This window comes from Aphelocoma coerulescens (assembly GCF_041296385.1).
Source record: "Aphelocoma coerulescens isolate FSJ_1873_10779 chromosome Z unlocalized genomic scaffold, UR_Acoe_1.0 ChrZ, whole genome shotgun sequence".
NCBI classification, from domain to species: domain Eukaryota; kingdom Metazoa; phylum Chordata; class Aves; order Passeriformes; family Corvidae; genus Aphelocoma; species Aphelocoma coerulescens.
The window spans coordinates 60,481,879-60,500,065 of NW_027184085.1; the positions used below are offsets into that span (position 1 = coordinate 60,481,879).

At 56.4% G+C, this 18,187-nt stretch overlaps 2 protein-coding genes across 2 annotated transcripts; both read right to left on the reverse strand.

The window, feature by feature from the left end:
• Window positions 1–1,733: 1,733 nt before the first annotated feature.
• LOC138103700 (serine/threonine-protein kinase PAK 3-like) lies at window positions 1,734–8,463 on the reverse strand. Its single transcript, XM_069002188.1, has 12 exons — window positions 8,385–8,463; window positions 7,395–7,432; window positions 6,820–6,942; window positions 5,888–6,035; window positions 5,125–5,188; window positions 4,447–4,495; window positions 4,022–4,134; window positions 3,648–3,765; window positions 2,787–2,886; window positions 2,309–2,505; window positions 2,079–2,216; window positions 1,734–1,835 (listed from the first exon to the last, which is right to left on the reverse strand). The coding sequence occupies exons 1-12, from the start codon at window positions 8,461–8,463 to the stop codon at window positions 1,734–1,736; spliced, it is 1,269 nt and encodes a 422-aa protein (XP_068858289.1).
• A 2,284-nt stretch (window positions 8,464–10,747) lies between these two features.
• LOC138103747 (serine/threonine-protein kinase PAK 3-like) lies at window positions 10,748–17,473 on the reverse strand. The gene is made up of 12 exons (XM_069002292.1): window positions 17,395–17,473; window positions 16,405–16,442; window positions 15,830–15,952; window positions 14,898–15,045; window positions 14,135–14,198; window positions 13,457–13,505; window positions 13,032–13,144; window positions 12,658–12,775; window positions 11,801–11,900; window positions 11,323–11,519; window positions 11,093–11,230; window positions 10,748–10,849 (listed from the first exon to the last, which is right to left on the reverse strand). Exons 1-12 carry the CDS (start codon window positions 17,471–17,473, stop codon window positions 10,748–10,750), a joined length of 1,269 nt encoding a protein of 422 aa, XP_068858393.1.
• Window positions 17,474–18,187: the final 714 nt, after the last annotated feature.

Here is an 18,187-nt window from a genome sequence, read left to right on the forward strand (position 1 = left end):
AATTTCCAGGAGTACTGCAGTGCGCAGCTGCTTCTTGAGCACGCAGGTGCATGCTGACCTTTGCTCTGCCTCGGTTTGGAGCCTGACCTCCCTTTCTGGCAGGGAGATGTTGGCTTGTCTCCCGACGCAAAGCTCCTCCCTTCCTGCTTGCTGTTTCTTTGGCACCTTAACGTCGGAGAGCACGCAGAAGAGCTGCGCGGTGATTCTCGGGCTGCCAGAGTTTTGTTGCGTTGGAGCTCTGGCAGCAGCCTGCGGCTACCGCTCTGCAGTGGCCTGCAGGTGCCGAGCCCAAAGAAGGCCCGTTTCAAACAGTCAGAAGCTGCAGCCTCACACATGTTTGCCCAGGCTCCATGCTCCCTGTAAGACATTCCTTGCAGACATTTGGCTAGCCACATCCCAATGCAAATGAGATGCAGTCATTCCCTTCTCTGTCAAAAGCTCCAGTTAAAGCCAGGAGCCAGCTTGAAAGAGGAAAGAAAGTAGTGAGTGGGAGAGGCAAACGAGTGCACGCATCTCCTCTGGAAATCACCTCTGCTTGCCCGTGGAATAATGACTCCGGGCTTAGCTTGCTTTTCTGGTGACTCAGCACAGACACGTGCTCTGCTGGTGGACAACGCAGTGTCTTTGAGGAGCTTCACGCTGGGCTCTCCACACTTTGGATGCTGCGGGTGGCAGTTGAAAATCCATGCAATGGCTGAAAGGCCCAGCTGCAGCTTGGAATTCTGTTGCTGGAAAACTGCAGTCGTATACCAGGATAATTCCCCCAATTGGAAAGCGTCTCATTTTCCCCATCTCCCAGAAGGCTCACATCAACCAGCCAATTGTAGAGCTTACAGAAGGAAGAAGGACACCTTAGCAGGGAAAGCCGAGCGTAGGCCCTCCGACTCCCTTGAGCAGAGCGCTTTGGTGCCCCAAAAGGACACCAGCGAGAGGGAAACGTTTGGGAGACGTGCCGTTTCAGCCCTCCTTGACTCTTCGATGCCACGTGACCGCCAGGAAAGGGGAACAAGCGGGGCCTGGTCCCTCCTCCTGCCCCGCCGTGAGGGGCGGCTGGTGCTGGGGGACGCCAGGGCACGGGGGCGCGGGGGGAGGGGCAGCATCTCCGCAGGGCGGGCGGGGCAGCAGCCGCCACGGGGCGCGTGGGGCGGGACAGGGCCCCTCTGTGAGGGGGGAGAGCTTTGGGCCGCTGGGAAGCAGAGCAAAGCCATGAACGGGACAGCCCGTCCGGAGCGCACGGCTTCGAAGGCGCTGTCCAGCTAAGGCACAGCGTGGCAAGGAAGGGAATCTTGCAGGGCTCTGGAGGTTTTACAGTTTTTATTGGCAGTCCTGCTGAAACCAAGGGCTGAAACCAAGCGTCTTCTGGCTACTTCTTCATCTTCGTCATTCTGTCCTCCTGGTGACTTGTTCAGGCTGGCAGCTCACACCTGGTCCAGTTCTGCTGAGTCCCAGCTTTTTCTCTCATAGCTTAATCATTAGTGTGACGATTCGTCCATTTCTAGTTCAAGGCGAATTCTCAGCTTCCTTACGTCAACGATACTCTACTCTTAGCTAAACAATGCTCTATCAATGAAGCTTTCCTAATGAAAACCAGCTAAGCTAAGAAAATCTCAAAACCATACATTTCCTAACTACGGCATAGCTCATTATAAAACTCAGGGGATGGCCGAATCTTCTCCTAAAACGCGGTGCATCCCCTCTTCACTGCTCTGAGCTGGCGGGGCACCAAGGCCTCCTCAGGCGCAAGCGTCTCCTCCCCACTCTTCCTGCACTTGCTTGGCTGAGATGACCAGAGCAGCCAGGCTGGAGGCAGGATCGCCTGAGGTCACAAACGGATGCTGCCCAAAGGAAAAACCAAACCAAAAAGGAACCGTTACTTCCCAAGGTCACGGCCAACAGGCTCAAGCAGGATTCCTCTGCTACCAGGAAGACGCACAAAGAGGACCGAGGGCACCACCGGCCCCTCCGCCTTCCGGTCCCGGACCTGTCTGGCCCAGGCCCACGTGGCCCACAGCGCTCTTCAGCCCTTCATGCAGGCGTCCACAGCTCGCAGGGCTTTCTGCCGCTTTGCTTTTTCTTACCTTCAGGAGTTCCTGGGCAGACCAGCGCCTGTCCTCGTTTGTCTGCAGGCAGCAGCGGAGAAAGTCGCGCAGGAGAGCCGAGTGGTGCCTGGGGTTCTGCAGTTTTGGGGCCCCGTTCCTTTCTATCAGTTCAAAGACCTACAAGAAATGGAAGAGGACACTCTTCCTGCTCCTTTCCTAGCCACAACAGCTCTCTCCGCACAGACGCGCACTTTTAAGCTGCACCTTACCCTGGGAGGGGGTTCCCTCTGGTAAGGAGCTTCCCCTTCCACCATTTCCAGCCCCACGATCCCCAGTGACCAGATGTCCACTTTGGGGCCATAGGCTTCTCCTCTCACGACTTCCGGCGCCATCCAGCTGGGAGTGCCGACGCTGGAGCTGCACTTGCTGCGCTCAGGGGTGAGCTGAGCACAGAGGCCAAAGTCAGCTGCGGAGAAAAACAAACCCCGTCAAAGCCAGCTACGAGTGGCAAACCCAGCCAAAGAATTGCCCGCTCAAAGCCTGACAAGGCCACGGTGAATCTAGCTGGAAAAGCAGCGGTGCTCTGCTTCCGCGGGGCTGTAGCCAGGGAAATAAGGCATTCGCCACTTCAAAAAGGCCCTCACGTTTTGCGCGCTGGCCGAGCAGCGCTTCTGGGGACCTGGCAGTTACCCCAAAGCAGCCCCAGAGCGCATCCCGGGAACGCTGCGCCGCACCAAGGATACGCACCCAATTTCACAGATCCGTCCGTGCCCACAAGAATGTTGCCGCTTTTGACGTCTCTGTGGATGACTTGGCGGGAATGAAGGAAATGCAGTCCTTGAAGGCACTGAGAGAGGAGAGAGGAGAAAGGGAAGGGTGAATGTTCAGGACCTGATGTCATCCCGCAAGAAAGGAACGGGCTCGACGAGAGCGACAGCTTTCTCTCAGGGAATTGTGAGCCAGGGCGCAGCATCCTAGTGCTGTCAAGAGGAAGAGCTTGCTGCTTCAACGCTCTTACGGGTGTTCCATCTTTCCAAGCAAAGGCACATCTGAGCTTCCAACAGCCCCTCCTCCCTTCGGTACGTAGCGCGTGCCCTTTGGCTGGGGGGCGGCATGGCAAAGATTTTCTTGGTAGCCTTGTGGCAGCAGAGGAGGAAGCAGCACGTTAGACCTGTTCCAGAATCCAACGCCATCTGGGCTGCAATGCTATCCTTTGAAGCTGAGGACATCTCCTTTGCCCTTAGCTTGAAATTCTGCCACCAGCATGCTGGCTTAGAGCAGCAAGGAATGTGGGACACACAGACAGGCTCCGGGCAACCGTCGAGAGGCAAAGCTGGCAAGAGGAAACAAGTGCGACAGAGCGAGCGAGCGAGCGAGCGAGCGAGCACGAGCGCCAGAGCACAACGGCAGTAGGTAAGAGTGCGAGAACAGAGCCTAGGAAGTGCGGGGACACTGGCAGGCAGTTGGCTTCAGATGCTCTTTCTTCTCCGTGTCGTGACAGCAACAAGCAAAGCAAGGCCGTGAGCAAGAAAACTCTGCTGTTCTTAACCAGCAGTTGACAAGGGCCATCCTGCGCAGGCCAGGGGAAGCACAAGCGGCATCCCTCACCTCCCGACAGACGGCGCCTATCTGTCCTTCCTCGAGGTACACTGCCCCGAGTACATCAGACAACGTGCCGCCGTCCATGAACTCCATCGCCAGCCAGAGCTCCCCATCGACCAGGTAGCTGAAAGAAGAAAAGCCCGGCATGGAGAGAGAGGACCTGGGCACAGCCCAGTCACCCGAGGGGCTGACCCAGCTTGTTGGAACTGCTCGCCAAGCTGCATATGCCAGAAGAGGTTATTGCAGACCAAGTGCAACCTCCTCCCACGCACTGGAGGAGAGAAATCCTCAACAGCTCCATTTCCTGCCAGTGACCAAAGGGGTTGGTCACTTTGGGCTTGCAGGATCCTAAAGGAACACTGACATGAGAAGAGCCCCACCTGTCCAAGTAGGTAACAATATTGGGGTTCCTACTGTCCCTCATGACCACGATTTCATTGACAGCCAGCTCCTCGGACATCTCCCCTTGAAGCGCCATTTTCTTGATGGCCACCTAAAAGGACATTGAAGACGGTTGACTTGAGAAGCCGCTCGTCGCACGAGATCCCCAGCAACACGCAGCGAGTGCTTGTGCAATGACGCAGCCAAGCTGTGCCAAAGGGCCTTCTTACTAGGCAGCAGAGCTTAGGAGACGGACCAAAGCCCGTCCCAAATGCTGTCTGCAGGCTGCTGAGCCTAGTCTGTGCTTCAGAGGAACAGCCTCTGCCGCAGAGATGGAGCGGCCACCCAAAGCTCCAGCCGAGGCTCGCAGCCGCGGCCAAAGGCTCCAGAGGTGCAAAATCTGCTGGGGGTGTTGACCCTTTACCTGTTGTCCGGTGCTGGCGTCGAGGGCTTTATAAACAGCTCCAAAACCCCTAGGAAGAAAACGGCAGCAGAAAAAGCCCTTTAGTCCCCGGCACTGAAAGCCAGCCTAGGCAGGAGATCTCCCCAGGGCTGCCTGGAGCATTTGGAAAACGCCTGGTTGCAGCGTCTCCACCGCCAATAGCACAACAGCCCACCAGCCCTCTGCCGTGCAGGGCGCCCAGGAGAAAACTGAGGCCCAACGTGAACACAAAGGGCTGCTACAGATCTCCAAGGCACACGCCCGATTAGTTCCGTTCCCAGCCTAAGGGGGACTCTGTCCGTGTGCGCGCGCGCGCGCGTGTGGAAAAACTGGAGAAGAAGAACTTGGAAAACTCTGCCTTTGAGAAGTGTTATCTGCCAGCTCTCGGGTGACAAGGTGCTCTGTTAGGCTGGCATAACGTGGCAGGGGCGAGAGATCTTCCGGGTCCCGCTCCTTGCCGCAAGCGAGGCAGACATCGCCAGCACCAGGTTGTCTTTGATGATGCCTTGTGACTGCTCTGACTGAGCAGTCCTGACAGGTGGCAGGAAGGTAAAGCTGGAGTCTGACCGTGTTCGCAGCTTGCCTGACTTCACGCTTGACACTAACAGCGGCCAAAGACCGGGCCCACGGTTTTGCATAAGGAGCAGGCGTCAGACTCACCCGCGTCCAAGTTCTTCAAACGCCGAGTATTTCCTCCTCGGCTCGCCCAGACTCACAATGCTCCCTGAAAGACAAAAGCAGTGCAAGGTGCTCCCTTTCAAAGGGAGATGCCGCTCCCCAGACGATCCAAGATGCAGCCCCACTGTCGGGAGCTCTGTGCCCTTTGCAGTCACTTGGCTTCCAGCCGCTGAGAACAGCGAGCGGGAGGGCAATCTTCTCCACCTTTCAGCAGCTGGCCTTTCCAAGAAGGACTTCACGGCTTTCAAGCACAGCAGCTCATGTGATAAGCCAGAACGATGGGCCTTTAAGAACTGGGCCCTCAGAGCGGAGGAAGGGCCTCCGCAGCCTCTGCAGTGGCACCCGCCATCACCGGCAGGGCCACTTAGGAGAACAACAGGCACCGGTGAGCGGAGGAGTGAGAACAGTGGTAAAAACGGCAGCCAGAGAATTAGCTGGGGCCCGAGAGCTCCCTGGGGCCTAGCCAGCCGCTAGGTGCCAGCCTTCTGCTCAACAGAAACAATCTCTGCTTTTGTCTTTGGCACAGAGGGCAGCCCAGGCAAAGGCAAGCCAGCGCCGGCTGCCCTCAGAGGCAGCGGGAACACGCCCAGCGCTCTCTTGCTGCCTCAAAGCACAGCAACAGGCTCTTGTCGGGAGGCCTAAATGCCTCTGTGACACTAAACCCAGGAGGAACTTGTGGCGCAGCCAATACAGAGACACGCAGAAAACACACCGCTCTGGCAGACCAGAAATACACCAGACGTACTCAGTCTCTTCAGGCTCTGCTCCTCTCTCATCTCCAGCTGCTGGGCTGGGCTGCGGGACGAAGTGCTGGCACGTGGGGGAGTGCTGGCTGCTGCAGACCGTGCTGGTGCAGCGGCACGTTGAACGGCAGGGCGCGCGTCAAGAAAGAGCTGGGACAAGAAAGGATTGCTCGTCAGAAAGGCGGCTGGCACAGATCCCCCCGGAGAGCACACGGCAAAAGGAAGGCTGTGAGCCGCCGCCGGGCCTCTTTGGCTGGGGGCTTTTGGATGTCCCCTTCTCAAAGGCAACGGGCAAACCCCAAAGGCTGCTGTGATCCCAGCAGCACATGGCCGGTTTCATGCTACATTTTATCGATTTTCTGCAAGACGACTGCAACAAGGTTGCAAAGATACAGACAGAGATGGGAGCAGGGCCCCAGAGCCTTGTTGCTTTCCTCCTGCTGTGTTCCCCTGGGCAATGAGGTCACCCTCGAGTGGGCATGGTAGTGTCTGACCAGAAGGCCAGAGTCTACGTTGTGCCTGAAGCTAATTGGTCCCTCCCAGGGGCCAGTGTCTCCTAAGTATCCTGCGAGGCTGTGAACTGCGTCTTTGGACCGCTCTGTGCGCTGAGCCCAGGGAGCCTGCGCCAACACCGTGCACCAAGGGGCTCACTTCTGTGCTGGCAACAATTTAAAGGCACAAGGCTGCCTCTCGTCTGATCCCAAGAGACATTCTCCGGCCCTCTCAGCGTCCCAGCAAAATGGCGCTTAAATTTAAAATTTTAAAATTTAAAAAAGCCCTTTGCCAGGGGTCCCTGGCCTGGCTGAAGCAGCACTACGTCATGGCAGGCACACAGCCCCCAGCATCTTCAGGCACGAGCGGCAAAGGCTGGCTCGTCAGAAACTTGAAGCTCGGCCCTGCACCAAAGGCAGTGCCAACCCCAGGTGCCACTTACTGGCTCTGCACGTTCAGGCCGTGGATGGACAACAGCTGGAGGCTTCTTGTCATTTTGCTCCTCTTCAGCATCTTCCTCAGCAAGAGAGGGAGCCGGAGGAGGTGCTGACCCTGCTGGTGAGCCCTGCAGACAGACAGCAGCGAGAGGGACAGGGAGCAGCCCGTCCTTTAGGAGCTGCTTTCTTGTCAGCTCTGTAAGCTGGTTTCTTTTCACCCAGACTAAGGGGAAATCATAAACTTGGATACAAGTGGGATTCTGAGTCGTGAAATTCACCCTCTTAAGGTGGGCAAATTAGGTGGTGCTCCGTCTTGCTGTGCATTTGATCTTCCACCCTGGCTAGAATCAGCAAGACACCTTTGGCCTGCCACACTTGCCTTTCATCTCTTGAAAGGCTCTTCAATGGAAAATTAGGAAAGAGCCGGTGCTCCCTGCGCTACTGCTGATGCCAACACCGACTTGGGCTTTCTTGCCGCCTCCCAGGCTGGCACTCTACACTCTACCGCAGCAGGCCAAGCTCACAGCTTGCTGCACAATTCTTACACGCCAGCATCGTCACAGGTTCCTTTGCCACTCACCAAAGGACGGGCTGGTCTCCATCCGCGTGTGAGGTGACCTGCAGCGAGCAAGGGAAAAGGAACCAGACGCCGTTAGAGAAGTGCCTGTGCTGGGGAGTCCCACAGGACAAGTCAGTCCCAACAGAGAGCATTTTCCTTTCCCAACATCCCTCCGGGAGCAACACAAGATTTTCCCACGGCAAGCCAGAGAACAACCAAGGACACTCTACTAGGCTCTCTCTACTTTTGTCGCTGAAGAAACAGAAGCACGGTCACAGAAATGCCAGGTGTTCTTTAAGTCAGAGCTTCTGTTCTGCCCAACAGCTCAAGCAGCTTTTTCCTCTTCTCTTTCCTGCAAGCTCTCTTTTCTGGGATCTTTGTTTTGTTTGCTTTGGTTGGTTTTTTTAAATAAATTGCATGCACTAATTCCCATCAATTTGCTGCAAATGATACTCCAGGAAAGCTCCCACAAAGGGCCCCATAGCTGGGGCGGTTCTCTTCTAAAGCAGCCCAGGAACAGCTCCTGGCTTCAGGAGCAAACCCTAACCGGTTAGGAGCTTGCACTTCATGGCCAAGGGAATCGCTCTCGTGGCACACCGTAAAGGGTCACAGCAGAGAGCCAAGGCCTCCAATGGCAGGATTTGGAGCAAAAAATGCTTTCCCTCACTCCCGGGGAATTTTTAGAAGTACTTGTCAGGCTCCCTCCCAGCCTGCAATTTGCAGGTTGTCTCGGTTGAAGCAGCAAGCTGAGGAAACGACGGACTCCAATGCCACGCGCTCTCCCGTGGAGGGAACGCAACCCCCGCAGGTTACGTTGCAAACACTCTCCACCCGCCAGCGAGTGCAGACACCCCCTTTGTAGCTGATGCTGTTGGCAGGAGCTTTAGCAAAGGAGCGGCATCTTAATGGCACCTTTGCTCCCAAATCAGCTTCATCACTACAAACGAGCATCAAGAGCAAAGTGAAGCAAAAGCCGTGTGGTGGCTACCGCCAGGATAAACCTTTACTTACGAGTCAGGTGGGTCAGGAAGTAGCCCGAATATGCCACAGAAAAAAGCGTGCAAACCGCGGCACAGACTTGCCCGATCATTCTAGCAGTGCTGTGCGGGTTTGCACACTGAATGCCACCCGGGGGAAAACACCAAGGCTCCTCTCGGGGTGCAGGCCGTCTGCTGAGAACGCCTCGGTCACGAAGGTCCTCCTGCAGCGAGCAAGCCGAAGAGCTGCTCTGGACAACGAGGCCTCGCGCGCACCGGGACAACGTTGCGCTGACAGCACTGTGACGCGGCACGGCTCCCTTGACGTCACAATAGCAGCCGCTCTGGCTCTGTTGGCGTAGCTACGCCCAGCAACCGAACCTTCTGTGCAGCTGACGCCAAAGAAAAGCCTGGGAAGATCTCCTCAGCCGTAAAGCAGGAGAACAAATCCTTACCGTCCATAAGCCAGTGCTCAAGGCATCCCGGGCTAACTCCGAAAACGCACCGATCCAGCAGGCCCCCAAGAAATGCAAGCAAACGTGACTTTTCCTCCCCGAGGCTTTGACTAAAAGCAGGCGTGCTTGTTCCTGCTGGCATCTTTGTTGCTTCTGAAAGCCCTAACCGCTTTGATGACATTCAGGGGACAAAAGAAGCCAAGGAAATCAATTTCCAGGAGTACTGCAGTGCGCAGCTGCTTCTTGAGCACGCAGGTGCATGCTGACCTTTGCTCTGCCTCGGTTTGGAGCCTGACCTCCCTTTCTGGCAGGGAGATGTTGGCTTGTCTCCCGACGCAAAGCTCCTCCCTTCCTGCTTGCTGTTTCTTTGGCACCTTAACGTCGGAGAGCACGCAGAAGAGCTGCGCGGTGATTCTCGGGCTGCCAGAGTTTTGTTGCGTTGGAGCTCTGGCAGCAGCCTGCGGCTACCGCTCTGCAGTGGCCTGCAGGTGCCGAGCCCAAAGAAGGCCCGTTTCAAACAGTCAGAAGCTGCAGCCTCACACATGTTTGCCCAGGCTCCATGCTCCCTGTAAGACATTCCTTGCAGACATTTGGCTAGCCACATCCCAATGCAAATGAGATGCAGTCATTCCCTTCTCTGTCAAAAGCTCCAGTTAAAGCCAGGAGCCAGCTTGAAAGAGGAAAGAAAGTAGTGAGTGGGAGAGGCAAACGAGTGCACGCATCTCCTCTGGAAATCACCTCTGCTTGCCCGTGGAATAATGACTCCGGGCTTAGCTTGCTTTTCTGGTGACTCAGCACAGACACGTGCTCTGCTGGTGGACAACGCAGTGTCTTTGAGGAGCTTCACGCTGGGCTCTCCACACTTTGGATGCTGCGGGTGGCAGTTGAAAATCCATGCAATGGCTGAAAGGCCCAGCTGCAGCTTGGAATTCTGTTGCTGGAAAACTGCAGTCGTATACCAGGATAATTCCCCCAATTGGAAAGCGTCTCATTTTCCCCATCTCCCAGAAGGCTCACATCAACCAGCCAATTGTAGAGCTTACAGAAGGAAGAAGGACACCTTAGCAGGGAAAGCCGAGCGTAGGCCCTCCGACTCCCTTGAGCAGAGCGCTTTGGTGCCCCAAAAGGACACCAGCGAGAGGGAAACGTTTGGGAGACGTGCCGTTTCAGCCCTCCTTGACTCTTCGATGCCACGTGACCGCCAGGAAAGGGGAACAAGCGGGGCCTGGTCCCTCCTCCTGCCCCGCCGTGAGGGGCGGCTGGTGCTGGGGGACGCCAGGGCACGGGGGCGCGGGGGGAGGGGCAGCATCTCCGCAGGGCGGGCGGGGCAGCAGCCGCCACGGGGCGCGTGGGGCGGGACAGGGCCCCTCTGTGAGGGGGGAGAGCTTTGGGCCGCTGGGAAGCAGAGCAAAGCCATGAACGGGACAGCCCGTCCGGAGCGCACGGCTTCGAAGGCGCTGTCCAGCTAAGGCACAGCGTGGCAAGGAAGGGAATCTTGCAGGGCTCTGGAGGTTTTACAGTTTTTATTGGCAGTCCTGCTGAAACCAAGGGCTGAAACCAAGCGTCTTCTGGCTACTTCTTCATCTTCGTCATTCTGTCCTCCTGGTGACTTGTTCAGGCTGGCAGCTCACACCTGGTCCAGTTCTGCTGAGTCCCAGCTTTTTCTCTCATAGCTTAATCATTAGTGTGACGATTCGTCCATTTCTAGTTCAAGGCGAATTCTCAGCTTCCTTACGTCAACGATACTCTACTCTTAGCTAAACAATGCTCTATCAATGAAGCTTTCCTAATGAAAACCAGCTAAGCTAAGAAAATCTCAAAACCATACATTTCCTAACTACGGCATAGCTCATTATAAAACTCAGGGGATGGCCGAATCTTCTCCTAAAACGCGGTGCATCCCCTCTTCACTGCTCTGAGCTGGCGGGGCACCAAGGCCTCCTCAGGCGCAAGCGTCTCCTCCCCACTCTTCCTGCACTTGCTTGGCTGAGATGACCAGAGCAGCCAGGCTGGAGGCAGGATCGCCTGAGGTCACAAACGGATGCTGCCCAAAGGAAAAACCAAACCAAAAAGGAACCGTTACTTCCCAAGGTCACGGCCAACAGGCTCAAGCAGGATTCCTCTGCTACCAGGAAGACGCACAAAGAGGACCGAGGGCACCACCGGCCCCTCCGCCTTCCGGTCCCGGACCTGTCTGGCCCAGGCCCACGTGGCCCACAGCGCTCTTCAGCCCTTCATGCAGGCGTCCACAGCTCGCAGGGCTTTCTGCCGCTTTGCTTTTTCTTACCTTCAGGAGTTCCTGGGCAGACCAGCGCCTGTCCTCGTTTGTCTGCAGGCAGCAGCGGAGAAAGTCGCGCAGGAGAGCCGAGTGGTGCCTGGGGTTCTGCAGTTTTGGGGCCCCGTTCCTTTCTATCAGTTCAAAGACCTACAAGAAATGGAAGAGGACACTCTTCCTGCTCCTTTCCTAGCCACAACAGCTCTCTCCGCACAGACGCGCACTTTTAAGCTGCACCTTACCCTGGGAGGGGGTTCCCTCTGGTAAGGAGCTTCCCCTTCCACCATTTCCAGCCCCACGATCCCCAGTGACCAGATGTCCACTTTGGGGCCATAGGCTTCTCCTCTCACGACTTCCGGCGCCATCCAGCTGGGAGTGCCGACGCTGGAGCTGCACTTGCTGCGCTCAGGGGTGAGCTGAGCACAGAGGCCAAAGTCAGCTGCGGAGAAAAACAAACCCCGTCAAAGCCAGCTACGAGTGGCAAACCCAGCCAAAGAATTGCCCGCTCAAAGCCTGACAAGGCCACGGTGAATCTAGCTGGAAAAGCAGCGGTGCTCTGCTTCCGCGGGGCTGTAGCCAGGGAAATAAGGCATTGGCCACTTCAAAAAGGCCCTCACGTTTTGCGCGCTGGCCGAGCAGCGCTTCTGGGGACCTGGCAGTTACCCCAAAGCAGCCCCAGAGCGCATCCCGGGAACGCTGCGCCGCACCAAGGATACGCACCCAATTTCACAGATCCGTCCGTGCCCACAAGAATGTTGCCGCTTTTGACGTCTCTGTGGATGACTTGGCGGGAATGAAGGAAATGCAGTCCTTGAAGGCACTGAGAGAGGAGAGAGGAGAAAGGGAAGGGTGAATGTTCAGGACCTGATGTCATCCCGCAAGAAAGGAACGGGCTCGACGAGAGCGACAGCTTTCTCTCAGGGAATTGTGAGCCAGGGCGCAGCATCCTAGTGCTGTCAAGAGGAAGAGCTTGCTGCTTCAACGCTCTTACGGGTGTTCCATCTTTCCAAGCAAAGGCACATCTGAGCTTCCAACAGCCCCTCCTCCCTTCGGTACGTAGCGCGTGCCCTTTGGCTGGGGGGCGGCATGGCAAAGATTTTCTTGGTAGCCTTGTGGCAGCAGAGGAGGAAGCAGCACGTTAGACCTGTTCCAGAATCCAACGCCATCTGGGCTGCAATGCTATCCTTTGAAGCTGAGGACATCTCCTTTGCCCTTAGCTTGAAATTCTGCCACCAGCATGCTGGCTTAGAGCGGCAAGGAATGCGGGACACACAGACAGGCTCCGGGCAACCGTCGAGAGGCAAAGCTGGCAAGAGGAAACAAGTGCGACAGAGCGAGCGAGCGAGCGAGCGAGCACGAGCGCCAGAGCACAACGGCAGTAGGTAAGAGTGCGAGAACAGAGCCTAGGAAGTGCGGGGACACTGGCAGGCAGTTGGCTTCAGATGCTCTTTCTTCTCCGTGTCGTGACAGCAACAAGCAAAGCAAGGCCGTGAGCAAGAAAACTCTGCTGTTCTTAACCAGCAGTTGACAAGGGCCATCCTGCGCAGGCCAGGGGAAGCACAAGCGGCATCCCTCACCTCCCGACAGACGGCGCCTATCTGTCCTTCCTCGAGGTACACTGCCCCGAGTACATCAGACAACGTGCCGCCGTCCATGAACTCCATCGCCAGCCAGAGCTCCCCATCGACCAGGTAGCTGAAAGAAGAAAAGCCCGGCATGGAGAGAGAGGACCTGGGCACAGCCCAGTCACCCGAGGGGCTGACCCAGCTTGTTGGAACTGCTCGCCAAGCTGCATATGCCAGAAGAGGTTATTGCAGACCAAGTGCAACCTCCTCCCACGCACTGGAGGAGAGAAATCCTCAACAGCTCCATTTCCTGCCAGTGACCAAAGGGGTTGGTCACTTTGGGCTTGCAGGATCCTAAAGGAACACTGACATGAGAAGAGCCCCACCTGTCCAAGTAGGTAACAATATTGGGGTTCCTACTGTCCCTCATGACCACGATTTCATTGACAGCCAGCTCCTCGGACATCTCCCCTTGAAGCGCCATTTTCTTGATGGCCACCTAAAAGGACATTGAAGACGGTTGACTTGAGAAGCCGCTCGTCGCACGAGATCCCCAGCAACACGCAGCGAGTGCTTGTGCAATGACGCAGCCAAGCTGTGCCAAAGGGCCTTCTTACTAGGCAGCAGAGCTTAGGAGACGGACCAAAGCCCGTCCCAAATGCTGTCTGCAGGCTGCTGAGCCTAGTCTGTGCTTCAGAGGAACAGCCTCTGCCGCAGAGATGGAGCGGCCACCCAAAGCTCCAGCCGAGGCTCGCAGCCGCGGCCAAAGGCTCCAGAGGTGCAAAATCTGCTGGGGGTGTTGACCCTTTACCTGTTGTCCGGTGCTGGCGTCGAGGGCTTTATAAACAGCTCCAAAACCCCTAGGAAGAAAACGGCAGCAGAAAAAGCCCTTTAGTCCCCGGCACTGAAAGCCAGCCTAGGCAGGAGATCTCCCCAGGGCTGCCTGGAGCATTTGGAAAACGCCTGGTTGCAGCGTCTCCACCGCCAATAGCACAACAGCCCACCAGCCCTCTGCCGTGCAGGGCGCCCAGGAGAAAACTGAGGCCCAACGTGAACACAAAGGGCTGCTACAGATCTCCAAGGCACACGCCCGATTAGTTCCGTTCCCAGCCTAAGGGGGACTCTGTCCGTGTGCGCGCGCGCGCGCGTGTGGAAAAACTGGAGAAGAAGAACTTGGAAAACTCTGCCTTTGAGAAGTGTTATCTGCCAGCTCTCGGGTGACAAGGTGCTCTGTTAGGCTGGCATAACGTGGCAGGGGCGAGAGATCTTCCGGGTCCCGCTCCTTGCCGCAAGCGAGGCAGACATCGCCAGCACCAGGTTGTCTTTGATGATGCCTTGTGACTGCTCTGACTGAGCAGTCCTGACAGGTGGCAGGAAGGTAAAGCTGGAGTCTGACCGTGTTCGCAGCTTGCCTGACTTCACGCTTGACACTAACAGCGGCCAAAGACCGGGCCCACGGTTTTGCATAAGGAGCAGGCGTCAGACTCACCCGCGTCCAAGTTCTTCAAACGCCGAGTATTTCCTCCTCGGCTCGCCCAGACTCACAATGCTCCCTGAAAGACAAAAGCAGTGCAAGGTGCTCCCTTTCAAAGGGAGATGCCGCTCCCCAGACGATCCAAGATGCAGCCCCACTGTCGGGAGCTCTGTGCCCTTTGCAGTCACTTGGCTTCCAGCCGCTGAGAACAGCGAGCGGGAGGGCAATCTTCTCCACCTTTCAGCAGCTGGCCTTTCCAAGAAGGACTTCACGGCTTTCAAGCACAGCAGCTCATGTGATAAGCCAGAACGATGGGCCTTTAAGAACTGGGCCCTCAGAGCGGAGGAAGGGCCTCCGCAGCCTCTGCAGTGGCACCCGCCATCACCGGCAGGGCCACTTAGGAGAACAACAGGCACCGGTGAGCGGAGGAGTGAGAACAGTGGTAAAAACGGCAGCCAGAGAATTAGCTGGGGCCCGAGAGCTCCCTGGGGCCTAGCCAGCCGCTAGGTGCCAGCCTTCTGCTCAACAGAAACAATCTCTGCTTTTGTCTTTGGCACAGAGGGCAGCCCAGGCAAAGGCAAGCCAGCGCCGGCTGCCCTCAGAGGCAGCGGGAACACGCCCAGCGCTCTCTTGCTGCCTCAAAGCACAGCAACAGGCTCTTGTCGGGAGGCCTAAATGCCTCTGTGACACTAAACCCAGGAGGAACTTGTGGCGCAGCCAATACAGAGACACGCAGAAAACACACCGCTCTGGCAGACCAGAAATACACCAGACGTACTCAGTCTCTTCAGGCTCTGCTCCTCTCTCATCTCCAGCTGCTGGGCTGGGCTGCGGGACGAAGTGCTGGCACGTGGGGGAGTGCTGGCTGCTGCAGACCGTGCTGGTGCAGCGGCACGTTGAACGGCAGGGCGCGCGTCAAGAAAGAGCTGGGACAAGAAAGGATTGCTCGTCAGAAAGGCGGCTGGCACAGATCCCCCCGGAGAGCACACGGCAAAAGGAAGGCTGTGAGCCGCCGCCGGGCCTCTTTGGCTGGGGGCTTTTGGATGTCCCCTTCTCAAAGGCAACGGGCAAACCCCAAAGGCTGCTGTGATCCCAGCAGCACATGGCCGGTTTCATGCTACATTTTATCGATTTTCTGCAAGACGACTGCAACAAGGTTGCAAAGATACAGACAGAGATGGGAGCAGGGCCCCAGAGCCTTGTTGCTTTCCTCCTGCTGTGTTCCCCTGGGCAATGAGGTCACCCTCGAGTGGGCATGGTAGTGTCTGACCAGAAGGCCAGAGTCTACGTTGTGCCTGAAGCTAATTGGTCCCTCCCAGGGGCCAGTGTCTCCTAAGTATCCTGCGAGGCTGTGAACTGCGTCTTTGGACCGCTCTGTGCGCTGAGCCCAGGGAGCCTGCGCCAACACCGTGCACCAAGGGGCTCACTTCTGTGCTGGCAACAATTTAAAGGCACAAGGCTGCCTCTCGTCTGATCCCAAGAGACATTCTCCGGCCCTCTCAGCGTCCCAGCAAAATGGCGCTTAAATTTAAAATTTTAAAATTTAAAAAAGCCCTTTGCCAGGGGTCCCTGGCCTGGCTGAAGCAGCACTACGTCATGGCAGGCACACAGCCCCCAGCATCTTCAGGCACGAGCGGCAAAGGCTGGCTCGTCAGAAACTTGAAGCTCGGCCCTGCACCAAAGGCAGTGCCAACCCCAGGTGCCACTTACTGGCTCTGCACGTTCAGGCCGTGGATGGACAACAGCTGGAGGCTTCTTGTCATTTTGCTCCTCTTCAGCATCTTCCTCAGCAAGAGAGGGAGCCGGAGGAGGTGCTGACCCTGCTGGTGAGCCCTGCAGACAGACAGCAGCGAGAGGGACAGGGAGCAGCCCGTCCTTTAGGAGCTGCTTTCTTGTCAGCTCTGTAAGCTGGTTTCTTTTCACCCAGACTAAGGGGAAATCATAAACTTGGATACAAGTGGGATTCTGAGTCGTGAAATTCACCCTCTTAAGGTGGGCAAATTAGGTGGTGCTCCGTCTTGCTGTGCATTTGATCTTCCACCCTGGCTAGAATCAGCAAGACACCTTTGGCCTGCCACACTTGCCTTTCATCTCTTGAAAGGCTCTTCAATGGAAAATTAGGAAAGAGCCGGTGCTCCCTGCGCTACTGCTGATGCCAACACCGACTTGGGCTTTCTTGCCGCCTCCCAGGCTGGCACTCTACACTCTACCGCAGCAGGCCAAGCTCACAGCTTGCTGCACAATTCTTACACGCCAGCATCGTCACAGGTTCCTTTGCCACTCACCAAAGGACGGGCTGGTCTCCATCCGCGTGTGAGGTGACCTGCAGCGAGCAAGGGAAAAGGAACCAGACGCCGTTAGAGAAGTGCCTGTGCTGGGGAGTCCCACAGGACAAGTCAGTCCCAACAGAGAGCATTTTCCTTTCCCAACATCCCTCCGGGAGCAACACAAGATTTTCCCACGGCAAGCCAGAGAACAACCAAGGACACTCTACTAGGCTCTCTCTACTTTTGTCGCTGAAGAAACAGAAGCACGGTCACAGAAATGCCAGGTGTTCTTTAAGTCAGAGCTTCTGTTCTGCCCAACAGCTCAAGCAGCTTTTTCCTCTTCTCTTTCCTGCAAGCTCTCTTTTCTGGGATCTTTGTTTTGTTTGCTTTGGTTGGTTTTTTTAAATAAATTGCATGCACTAATTCCCATCAATTTGCTGCAAATGATACTCCAGGAAAGCTCCCACAAAGGGCCCCATAGCTGGGGCGGTTCTCTTCTAAAGCAGCCCAGGAACAGCTCCTGGCTTCAGGAGCAAACCCTAACCGGTTAGGAGCTTGCACTTCATGGCCAAGGGAATCGCTCTCGTGGCACACCGTAAAGGGTCACAGCAGAGAGCCAAGGCCTCCAATGGCAGGATTTGGAGCAAAAAATGCTTTCCCTCACTCCCGGGGAATTTTTAGAAGTACTTGTCAGGCTCCCTCCCAGCCTGCAATTTGCAGGTTGTCTCGGTTGAAGCAGCAAGCTGAGGAAACGACGGACTCCAATGCCACGCGCTCTCCCGTGGAGGGAACGCAACCCCCGCAGGTTACGTTGCAAACACTCTCCACCCGCCAGTGAGTGCAGACACCCCCTTTGTAGCTGATGCTGTTGGCAGGAGCTTTAGCAAAGGAGCGGCATCTTAATGGCACCTTTGCTCCCAAATCAGCTTCATCACTACAAACGAGCATCAAGAGCAAAGTGAAGCAAAAGCCGTGTGGTGGCTACCGCCAGGATAAACCTTTACTTACGAGTCAGGTGGGTCAGGAAGTAGCCCGAATATGCCACAGAAAAAAGCGTGCAAACCGCGGCACAGACTTGCCCGATCATTCTAGCAGTGCTGTGCGGGTTTGCACACTGAATGCCACCCGGGGGAAAACACCAAGGCTCCTCTCGGGGTGCAGGCCGTCTGCTGAGAACGCCTCGGTCACGAAGGTCCTCCTGCAGCGAGCAAGCCGAAGAGCTGCTCTGGACAACGAGGCCTCGCGCGCACCGGGACAACGTTGCGCTGACAGCACTGTGACGCGGCACGGCTCCCTTGACGTCACAATAGCAGCCGCTCTGGCTCTGTTGGCGTAGCTACGCCCAGCAACCGAACCTTCTGTGCAGCTGACGCCAAAGAAAAGCCTGGGAAGATCTCCTCAGCCGTAAAGCAGGAGAACAAATCCTTACCGTCCATAAGCCAGTGCTCAAGGCATCCCGGGCTAACTCCGAAAACGCACCGATCCAGCAGGCCCCCAAGAAATGCAAGCAAACGTGACTTTTCCTCCCCGAGGCTTTGACTAAAAGCAGGCGTGCTTGTTCCTGCTGGCATCTTTGTTGCTTCTGAAAGCCCTAACCGCTTTGATGACATTCAGGGGACAAAAGAAGCCAAGGAAATCAATTTCCAGGAGTACTGCAGTGCGCAGCTGCTTCTTGAGCACGCAGGTGCATGCTGACCTTTGCTCTGCCTCGGTTTGGAGCCTGACCTCCCTTTCTGGCAGGGAGATGTTGGCTTGTCTCCCGACGCAAAGCTCCTCCCTTCCTGCTTGCTGTTTCTTTGGC

Coding starts and splice junctions, on each gene's coding strand:
- LOC138103747 (XM_069002292.1), bottom strand. CDS start 17,473: ATGATCGGGCAAGTCTGTGCCGCGGTTTGCACGCTTTTTTCTGTGGCA. Junction 15,953..16,404: donor GGAGACCAGCCCGTCCTTTG/GTGAGTGGCAAA, acceptor GTCTGTCTGCAG/GGCTCACCAGCAGGGTCAGC. Junction 11,901..12,657: donor TAGGCGCCGTCTGTCGGGAG/GTGAGGGATGCC, acceptor CTCCTCTCTCAG/TGCCTTCAAGGACTGCATTT.
- LOC138103700 (XM_069002188.1), bottom strand. CDS start 8,463: ATGATCGGGCAAGTCTGTGCCGCGGTTTGCACGCTTTTTTCTGTGGCA. Junction 3,766..4,021: donor ATTGTTACCTACTTGGACAG/GTGGGGCTCTTC, acceptor TTCTTCTTTCAG/CTACCTGGTCGATGGGGAGC. Junction 1,836..2,078: donor CTGCCCAGGAACTCCTGAAG/GTAAGAAAAAGC, acceptor TCCTTTGGGCAG/CATCCGTTTGTGACCTCAGG.